This window comes from Tupaia chinensis, unplaced genomic scaffold (genome assembly GCF_000334495.1).
Source record: "Tupaia chinensis unplaced genomic scaffold, TupChi_1.0 Scaffold146304_1, whole genome shotgun sequence".
Classification (NCBI taxonomy): Eukaryota; Metazoa; Chordata; class Mammalia; order Scandentia; family Tupaiidae; genus Tupaia; species Tupaia belangeri.
Window position 1 is genome coordinate 323,468 of NW_006206160.1, and position 11,630 is coordinate 335,097.

The 11,630-nt window shown below is 34.7% G+C and overlaps 1 protein-coding gene across 1 annotated transcript; it reads left to right on the forward strand.

Annotated features, from left to right (window-relative positions):
* The first annotated feature begins 8,690 nt into the window (after positions 1 to 8,690).
* LOC102480850 (olfactory receptor 4P4-like) lies at positions 8,691 to 9,622 on the forward strand. Its single transcript, XM_014584313.1, is given in 2 exon segments — positions 8,691 to 9,369; positions 9,372 to 9,622. Coding segments are annotated over 2 exon segments (930 nt in total).
* Positions 9,623 to 11,630: the final 2,008 nt, after the last annotated feature.

Below are 11,630 nucleotides of genomic sequence, written 5' to 3' on the forward strand. Positions count from 1 at the left end.
ACCATGCCTCAGATAACAGAGTGATAATCAGAATATACAGGAAGCATAAGAAACTTACTTCCCCCCAAAAACCAAACAAAACAAATTTAAAAATAGGCCAATGAACTGAACAGACAACTCTCTAAGGAAGACATATAAATGATCAAAAAGCATATGAAAAAATGCCCAATATATCTTATCATTAGGGAAATACAAACCAAAATGACAATGAGATAGCATATAACCCCAGTCAGAATGGCTAAGTTTAAAAAAAAAATAAACATTTAAGTTTGAACTTAATTATATTAGTTAAGTTCAAAATGCCTTCAATATTAATAAATTTTCTGCCTTGATAATGAAAGCAGAGAAAGACATATAACATATTCATGTATATGCTAACTACATAAGCATTTATTCCTTGCATAAAACATGCTTAGTTTTTTTATTTATTTGCTCACTAACTTTATATATACATTAGATTTTTAATGCCATATAGTTAAAGAATTTAAAATAACTTTTAGAAGTACATTTGAAAGCTCAAAGCAGTTGCTAGTTAATATCATAGAATTTTACTTTGATAGTCAGCACAGGATTCAAAAGGAGATCAATGGATAATTCCCGACTGAGAAGATTGAAAACAATCTCAAAGATTTCGACAATAGCCTTGAAAGAAGTGTTACGAATTCTAGTGGACTACTATAGCTGAGTCATCCCTGGGACTCAGAGGCAAGTTGCCTATAAAACTAGTGAGCCAGGGTCCCTTTTCCCTATCTCTGGTTTCTACTTTTAATAACTGTCCCTGAGGATTTTGTTTTCTGGCAAAAAAGGAAAAAAGGATGGGGAATCTTCACACATCTGGAAGAATGTAAATATATACACACACACATTACATACATATATATATATTCATATACATACATACATATATATACATACACACACACACATATATATGTATGTATATATATATATAAAATGGGATTAAAATGAGATTTAAATGACTGTATTTATATCTTGAAGATTCTACAGTTTGAGGAGGGGAGATAGCTCAGGGAGGGAAATGGAGTGAATACAATCCTAGCAAGAAACACAGGTAACCTTGGGTCAACAGTGAAAATCTCTATAAATTAGCCCTTAATTAATTTTAGCAGTTGTGTGGTACCCTTTGGAGAAGAAGAATAATGCTTGTTGGAAGGTGATCTTCTAAAAAGTTTCATGTCCTGCTGATTAATACAAATTTGAAGACATACTATCAAATCTACTTTGGGTAGTAATATATCATCACTTGCAACCACAATAAAGCAGTTTTACCACATTTTTATCTGTATATATCTGCATTTTGATATACATTTTAATTTATGTTTCAGCTAATTGTTTTTAATATTGGAGATGTTTAATTTCTTGAATAGTAATATCACATTAAATTTTGTTATTACTATAAAAATATTATTAGAGTTTGTTTTGCTTAGTCTCATCCAGGAATTAAGATAAGGATTGCCACAGGGATTGCACCTAGTCTCTCCAGGGCCTTTTATTGCTCTTCTTGACTCTGCATGCAGCTTCTTCAGGAGGCCCAAGTTCACCTCAGACATTTAGGGAACTGGACCTCGATGCTCTTTATTGCATCGAGGAAAGAACAAAGAAGAGCAAAAGGTGCAACTGCATATGATATTTTCCCTGCAATTTTTCTGTGCAATTCTCACTCTCATCTTGCATATGCGTAAAGTTGGTAGTTAAGATATATTTATTTTAAATATAATTTAAAATCTAAATGACAAACATGAGGGTTTTTTTTTCCTCACTAGTTTTTCCTTTTAAAATAGCTATCATTTTGAGTTAGAACAGTGTTTATTGTTTTCTTTTCTCATTTGTTGTCACAAATTGTGTTAAATAATTATTTATTTAACTTTATTTATTCATTCATTTATTTTTAATTTGACCAGAGAGAGGCACATACAGAGGAGGAGAGAGACAAAGAGGGGGAGAGAGAGAGAGAAAGCAAGCCACCAGTTCCAGGACTTGAACTGTGGTCAGCCATGTGGGAGTGTCCAGCACCTTAGTCACCACACCACCTGTTGGCCCCTGTTGTTGCAAATTTAAGAAACAAGACTGGCCCTTCAAATGTTGATTGGAATTGAATGAAGTCAAATATGTAAGTTCTTAGTATTTTCCTTTCATTTTATGTCTCTTTTTCTTTTCTTTTCTTTTTTCTTTCTTTTGAATTTCTGAATCTATGTAAAAGTCCTCTTTCGAAATAGTCATAGAATCATCTATTCTTATTTGCTCGTTTTTAAAGAAAGTTATTTTGTCCACAAATATGTATTCTGAGAATGTGTCTGCTGTGGTAACTTTCTTCTAACCAGTAGATCATTCATGTCACAATTTGGCATCTTAATATTTTACCAAAGAACTTTAACAGATCTGTTCTGACAGCAAATGGATAACAAGAGTACTACCTTGCAATCTCAGTTTCAAATTTGAGACTATGAGAGGCTGAGGCAGGAGGCTAAAAGAAACTGGATTCTCCCACTCTGCTTCGGAGAGGAAAAAAAAGACAAACAACATAAATCTTTCTGTTCCTTGCTTAATTCACTTACTGTCTTCCAGATTTATTCAAGTTCTTGTAAATGACATGATTTTATTTTTATAATGGCTAGATTATATTCTATTTTGTAAATATACCATGTTTTCATTATCAGTTTACCTATTGATGGGCATGTGGGTTGATTCTTTATCTTGTCTGTTATGAGCACTGCTGAAATAAACATGAGAGTAAATGTGTTTCTTTGACATATTGATTGCATTTCTTTTTGAAATATTCCCAGTAGTAAGATTGCTGGATCAGATGCTAGTTTAATTTTTCAGTTTTTTGAGAAGTCTACATGCTGTTTTCCATAGTACCATGTTTTCATTATCAGTTTACCTATTGATGGGCATGTGGGTTGATTCTTTATCTTGTCTGTTATGAGCACTGCTGAAATAAACATGAGAGTAAATGTGTTTCTTTGACATATTGATTGCATTTCTTTTTGAAATATTCCCAGTAGTAAGATTGCTGGATCAGATGCTAGTTTAATTTTTCAGTTTTTTGAGAAGTCTACATGCTGTTTTCCATAGTGACTACATGAAACTTACAATACCACTAACAGCACAAAAGAGTTTCTCATCCTTCACATCCTCACCAGCATGTGGGATGTGAAAAGCTAGTCTTCTATGGAAGAGTAGAATGGTGGCTACCAGAGGCTGGAGTGTATAAGATGGACAGGGGTTGAAGACTGGTCAACAGGTACAGGGTCAATATTAGATAAAATTGGTTCTATTATGCTATTGCACAAAAGAGAGATTCTATTAACAGTTTTGTATTATGTATTTTAAAATTACTGAAAGTGAAGATCTTTAATATCTTCTTCACTAAGAAACAATGAATGTCTGAGATGATGAATATACTAAATGTGCTGATTTGATCACTGAATAATGTACACATGTATCAAAATATCAGGTTCTACACTACAATTATATAGTTATTAAATGTCTAAAATCATAAATATTTTAAAATATAAAGTAAATAAGTTGTGCAATAAGCACAGAAAGAAAGAAAATTATAGAAAATTTACTGACAATTTTGATAAATTAATTGATAAATTATTTAAGAGATCCTAAGTTTTTTTTTTTGAGAGGTTTTTGCTATAGGGCACATGTGCTCGCCAGACAGACAGAGAGAGACATAGAGACAGAAAGCGAGAAATCACCTCCCAGAGGGGATGGTCACGCCAAAATCCCTTCTCCTCCATTCTCCTCTTAGGATCTTGGGCACGCACGCACATGCGTCCGGCATGAGTTTTAAGCCATTGGGTCCGGGACACGAACCGCGTTCGACTACGTGGGAGTCCAGCAACATAGCCATTACACTAACTGCTGGTTCCCGAGATCGTAAGTTTTAAAACAGTTTTTCCCAGATGGACGAGGCCATGAAAAGTACACTTCCTAAATTTCTAAGAGTGAAAAAAATAAACAATACATTTTATTGATACAGAAATGAAAAGTTATTTGCTGATTATAATGTATATGGCCATGTCTTTTTTGACTGATACTGTATTAGTGCTGAGAAAAACCATATTGCCCCATGTAAAGATGTATAGTGATTAAGTGTGAATAATAAATATATATATATATAAATAAATAAAGGATCTTTGATTCAAAAAGAAAAGATTAAGTGTGCATAGAATTTTAGGTATTTTTCTTAAATTGCATAATGGCAGTGGCATATCAAGATAAAGATGTCATTTCCTGCCTTAGTATTTCATAGTTATGTAAGAATTTACAGCCATCCCTGACATTAAATTGAATGCGGTATGTAGAGGGAAATTTTTGTGATTATAGTTGAGGAATTTGAAACTATAAAATAAATGTTTATTCTTGCATAAATGGCTATCCTTCACAGAACTACAAAATATTCTCAGTAGAGTATAAGGATAAACTGATTACTTTCTAGACTTGTTTGATTCAAGTATGAAAGAGAGATGATCTTTGTAGAGTACGTGAGGTTTTTTTTGAATCAACTTGCTATCTTTACATAAGTTATTCCATCTGTGAAATGGGAAATACTATCTTCTTCAGATTCTTTTTGTTTGGGATTTTCAGTAGAGAGTAGTAATTGAAATCCTTTCAACCTCCTGAGAACACTACAATCAGAGGCATGCTAAACTCACTGAAGAAAATTTATTTTCTTAGAACAACTTTTTTTTTTTAACAAATATCTTACAAACTTACAGAATTTTAGTTTTTAAAAATTAATAATAAAATACTAATACATATATACTTACTGCAATGCTTTATGTACACACATCTATACCTATGTGTTTTACATGGATATTTTCATTTGATTTTCACAAGAATTCTATGTGGTAGGTATCATTGTCTTTGTTTTATAGGTGAGGAAATCAAGGGTCAGAAGTTAAGTAACTTGCTTATCATTCTTCAATAATTAATCAATTAATTAATGTATTTGAACCTATTTGGACTAACTAAGGCACCTTCACTTTCCTTGCTAATTTGACTTCCTAATGCATACAATTAACAATCATATATTAGGAGCTTAATATTAGTCTTTTTTTTTTTTCCTAAGGAAAACCTTTCTTTGAGACCAAAGAAGCCAAGTTGACCCTGAAAACCAGAGGCTGAATATTTTTTCCTTCTTTTTTTTCTTTTCAGAAGTCATGGTGAGTTGCTATGAACATTAGTATCCTTTCTGTGCCTTCCAGAGAAGACAATTTTAGGTGATCATAAGTTTTACATAGAGTGGGATACGTAATTAGTGCACACACATCAGTGTCTGGTAACATTTTGCACATCCATTTCCACATATGCAGCTTCCTTTTTGGTTTGTTACAAATCTATTTTCTCCTTCCTTTAAAATTATTGGGTAGTTGGAAAAGTCATGATATGTTTTTCTATCTAAAAATGCATCATGACTTTTTCAGTGACCCAATATAGGAGATGTATTAGCTCAGCAAAACAAGAGATCCTGAAAAAAAATTATAAACAGAGTCCTGAATATCAGCTATCAGATATAAAATATTATCTTGAAATTTATTCAAATCCTATTTAGAATTTTTAAATATAAGGAGGTTAATATGTTTTGTAAAAATTTTGTTTATGCTCTTCTTTTTTGTCTGATAGAGAAGCATCCTGATTACAGTCTTCATGGGGCAATCCACCCCCTGCCTCAGTCAGAATCCTGAGCACTTGTGCCCAATGTGTGAGTTATACTTTCTTTTTATATTTTAATTAATTAATTAATTAATTTAAAATTTTTTATACATTCAATCACATTATTTAGCTAACAAAGTGAACATTTCAATATAAACATATCTCAGTCCAGTTGATCAAAATAGCTTATGTAAAATCAAATCCAGGGCCAGTCAGTCATGTGGTGGTTAGGGTGGTTGGATCTTACATGGCCAACTGTACAGTTTCAGTTCTGGACCCGGAAGCTTGAAAACTATGCCAGGCTCATGTGAATACATGCCCAAAATCCCAAAAGGGGAATAGAGAAGAAGGGACTGTGGTTATGGCCATCCACCCTATGGGGCAGGGAGTTATTTCTTACATTCCCTGTCTCTCTTTCTATCTCACTCTGGCAATCTCATGCATGCTATGGCAATATTAACAACAACAACAACAAAATTCCAGATACACTTGTAAAAGAGATGAAACAATGGTATTAATTTGGAACACATTTCTATTTGGTGGTGTAAGAAGAACAGAGATGCTTCTATCTAGAGATATTTCATTTTATATGACAATTTACATAATATGATGCTTAGGGAATTGCATGTACATCTACATTCATTTAAATGCCAGGTGATTGCGAAAAAAACAGGGAAATAAATGAAGATGATTTATGAATCCCAATGAAGGACAATAGTTGTGATTTATTTTTTTAAACTTCATATACTGTGTAATGGACTGTTCTTAAGCCTATTAAAAAAGAGTGACTTTAAAATGTTTTTTTTACACATCTTATTTTAAAATGTCTTTAAAAAATCAAAATATTGTATTTTAATTATAGTTCCCTTTGGTCACCACCCCTTTTAGTTTCCTACAAATATATATTTTATTTCACTCCACCTTTTTTGCTTTTTAAACACAATCTATTCATGGAAACTACTTGGAAAGTACTTGGCATTCTTTGGGGATGTGTATATGTGTGCGTTAATGTAGGCATGATCATATTTGTGCACCTTATGTTTTCTGCTCAACAATGTATTTTTAAAGCTTTATACAAGTTAGATGTGCTGTATGGATTCATTTAACACATTTAGGCTACTCTCTAGTTTTCAATAATAATAATATATCACACTGATTTACTATTATTATTTGTAATAGTAAATATTGCTATTACCTTTGCTGTTTTACTCCTTCACAAGCATGCTTACATATTTTTTTATCAATATATAATGGTTTATCTTTTTCTTTTTAAAACAAACCCTTGAGTTTTGCATTATTGTGATACATTTTAGATAAGGTTGGTACTCATTGAAGAAAATAAAATAAGAGATGTATTATAGTATTTGACAACAAAACAAATTTCCTTTTTAACTGAAACATTCTAAGAAAGAGTTGGTCTGATGATAGTGTAGTAAGCCTAGTAAGGATAAACTGTGATTCAATTAAAAGAGATACAAGGTGCAAAAACAGATAAAGTGAAAAAATAATTAAAAATCTCTGGATATGATTTGTTCTTCCAAGAGTGCTGTCATAAAAAGAAAAGTTGAAAATATGACTAAAGGATGAAAATAATGAGAATTCAGGGATCAGATTGGAAAGTAAACTGGGAAGGTAAACTCCAGGAAGTCATACTGTATTGAAAAGCCATGAAATGAAACATTTTTCTTCTAAGATTTGCTTTATTCTGTCTATATTTTTTATTCAAATTTATTTATGTATATTCATTCACTATACATCATCACATCAAATAAAATGAGATTTCCCATACAGAATACACTGTATATTGGCTCAATCAAGCACATCAATATACGTGTTATCATCAACAAACAATTTTCCATTTCCTGTTTCCTGTATATTTTGTTATTTTTGCCATTCTTGATTCTCTATCTCTCACCCTCTACTGTGTCCCACCCTCTTCCCACACTGTCTCTGGTATCCATGGTTGCTTTCTATGCCTTTTATCCCCATTTTATTTATTCGCTAATGAACTTAATTAATCTAAATACTTCCAATAGCAAGAGTAGTTGATATATACATATCCATAAACACAAATCTGACCCTAGGCATAAACCTCAGTGAGTAGCATGAACATACTACAAAGTAGCACCCAACTGGGACTATATAGCTTACTGCAGTCCTCAAATATACATTTTTTAAAATTTCATGAAAAATAGTTTTCATGATTTTTTCTCCTGAAACTTTTTTTAAATTAATTAATTTGCATTCATCTGCTAATCATTGTCACAGCATACAAAAACTGGTTTTCCATCCAAGTTTCCCTTTTTTTTTTTTGGAGAGGTTTTTTCACTATAGGGCACGTGCACTCACCAGACAGACAGAGAGAGACATAGAGACAGAAAGCGAGAAATCACCCCCCGGGGGGGATGGTCATGCCACAATCCCTTCTCCTCCATTCTCTTCTTAAGGCACTTTCTGAGTTTGTTGCCCAGAGTTTCTGTACTTAAAGTAATGAGCCCACTGAAGCTCAAGGACCTTACTGAACTTTCAGGATTTAGAACAGTTTTAGTCACTGGGAAATACTGAGTTTATTATGCCCTTACTACCCTTGAACCACGGATAACTTTATGGCTGTTTTATATATTGGGAAGATTTAAAAGCACATCTCATATATAATACCAATATTACATGTTAACATTGAACTTAAAACATGTTTAATTTTTAAATTCTTTGTACCCTGTTCATAGTAAGTGTGAGACTTCATAGTTTATTACATTTACTTGATATTTACCTTATCATTATTATTGTGTGTCACCTCTAAGAACTGCACACTATATGTGAGTATATGTTGTACATATTTTATTCATTTCTATACCACAATCACCAATATACTGATTGAATCATAATAAACAATATGTATTAATTAAATAGATGATTTTGAAAATGAATAAAAAATTTCAGGAGAAGTCTAGCATTTCAAGTATATGTATTAATAGATCCAAATTATCCAACCCACAGAAGCAATGAAACATGAAAATGTCACAGAATTTATCCTCCTGGGACTTTTCAGTGATGAGGATGTGAAGGTCACCTGCTTTGTGCTGTTCTCGCTTTGCTATCTTCTAGTTCTCTCAGGAAACCTGCTCATTCTGCTCACCATCAGGGGCAGCCACCTCAGTGAACAGCCCATGTACTTCTTCCTCAGCTACCTCTCCTTCATGGACGTCTGCTTCACTTCCACTGTAGCCCCCAAACTAATCACGGACTTGCTGTCCCAGTGGAACACCATCTCCTACAATGGCTGCATAGCCCAGATGTTTTATGCCCACTTTTTTGGTGCCACTGAGATCTTCATCTTGGTGGCCATGGCCTATGACCGCTATGCAGCCATCTGCAAACCCCTTCACTATGTGATCATCATGAGCAGACGGGCATGCTATGTCTTGGTTCTGGCCTCTGTTATCGGAGCATTTATCCACTCCCTCTTGCAAGTATTGATTGTTACTGAGCTTCCATTCTGCGGCCCCAATCAGATAGACCACTATTTCTGTGATATATTTCCCTTGCTGAAGCTGGCCTGTACTGACACTAGAGTTTTTATTATTACCATCATTGCCACCACAGGAGTGTTGTCTATTTTGACCTTTGTTGCCTTGGTAATTTCTTACATCATCATCCTGATAACCTTGAGGACCCGCTCAGCTGTCGCAAAGCCCTTTCCACCTGTGGCTCACATATCACTGTAGTGCCCATGTTCTTCTTACCCCTCATCTTCACCTATGTGCCCATGGCTGATTCTGTCAGTGATGACAAGGTATTTGCTCTATTTTACACCATGATTGCCCCCATGTTTAACCCCCTTATTTACACGCTGAGAAATACAGACATGAAGAATGCCATGAAAAAGGTTTGGTGCCAAGAGAAAGTGAAGACTATTGAATCCTCTGGTGTTTGAGCCCTTTGCTTGGTCATTTTTTAGCCACAGAAACAATGTTGACAAATGCAGGAGGTATAGAGAAGTGGTTTGCAGTTGTTAAACATTGCAAACTGTAAATAGAAGACTAGCAACTCCTTTCTGTTCCTTTAGTTTTCTGAGCCAATAAATAAGAAAAGTGGATCAGATGACATCTAGGTGCTTCCCAGATCTGACATTCTGAATTTTTTTCTGTCTTTTCTGAGCCCAGACCTAATGGTCATTATAATACTGTTATCAGGGCAAATTATAAAGAATGCATGGTTTGACAGTTGGCCTCTGGCTTGGGAATCAGATCACTTAACTGAAACATCTCTCATAGAGAGAGGTCCTAAGCACTTCCATTTTGAGGTTCCATTTTAATAATAAAAAAGGTAAAATTATGCATGTATTATATTTTAACTCTTTATGTTAACACATTAAGGTTTCTATGTTTAATTTATTGATTTTTTTAATTTTAATTGACTTTATACGTTCAGTTACTATGCATCACTTAGCCTGTAAAGTGAATTTATCCAACATGAATACACTTCACAGCAGTCCAGTTGATGATATTATACACATTATCATCAACAAACCAATTATCTTTCTAAAGTCATGCAATGTTAAGGGCTAGCAGGTGGCATGGTGGTAATGCACTGGACTTACTCATTGTCAATGACCTGGACCCCTACATGGTTTACTCCAGTTCAAATCCAAGACTGGCAGCTTGCTTTCTCACTTTGCCTCTCTCTCTCTCTCTCTGTCTTTCTCTCATTGATGAGCACAAGTACCTGTAGCAAATTAAAATGTAATAGTAATTATAATAAATAAAATTAAATAAGTAATTTTTAAAAATAATTTAATGTAATGTAACTATACTATTCATACTTTAATTGGTAGAAATTACTATAATCAAATTACTATAATTCTTATGTGTGTTATGGGTTGTGTATTCTAATAATTAGAAGTTTCAAATTGGTCTACTGACATCAACAAGATGATGTAAGAGGACTGTTTAGCACTTGTTTCTTCATATAAAATCATACACTTTCACAAGAGCTAAGGGAATCAGGTAAGAGATTTCATCATGTGGGTGTAGCACAGACATAACAAAAGATGCACCAGAGAGGGCAGGAATGATAGTTTTAATTTATCTAGATCACCCAATACCAGGAAACACAGTGTGGGGAGAAATATCTTCTGAATAGGGTTTGGAGGGTGAAGTGAGCAGTGAAATTTGCTTCAGATCCCAACACTAGACCTACCTCAATCCTGATAGCCTCAGACTGAGCTTTGAGGCCCACCACAGTGCCAGACTGGATCCATAGTCCCAGGTTACAGCCCTGTTTGGGGATAAGTCTTTGGACCACCCGATTGCCAGGCCAATCTTGGTGTATCTAGGCTCCAGGTTATCCTCAGCACTGGGCCAGCTACACTGACTCCAGGCTCCAGAATGGTCCAAGAAGCTAATCACTAGTCCAGCACACACTGACACACACAGCCCCAGGCTAAAGACCCATTTCCATGCCATATCAATACTCTTGGCATCCAACACCAAGCCTGCTCCCGTAGGTATAGGATCCAGTTCTGCCAAATGCAAGGTCAGTCTTCGAGGCTGTATCCTCCTGGCTGGCCCCTGTGGGCCCCATACTTTCAGATTCAGAGTTCAGGCTAGAATTTTGTAGTGGACCAATAACCATGAACTCAGGTTCTGGGGCCATTTCTGTGGTCCCTAGACCTTGCTTCCCTCATGCACATAAACCCAGTATACATGCTGGCTTAATGACTAGTCATCAGGCCAGTTCCAACAGCTTCAAGTTCCAGGTAAACCTCTGTAATGCCAGTCACCAAGACAGCTTCAACAGATCCAGACTCCAAGTATGCCCCTATTGATACAGGAACCAAACACCTCCCCTGAGACTGAAGCTGAAGGGCTGTCACAGTGGACAAGAATCAGTTCAATACTTTGCTGCCTGTGTAGACTCAAGCTTAAGTGCCACCCCTTGCT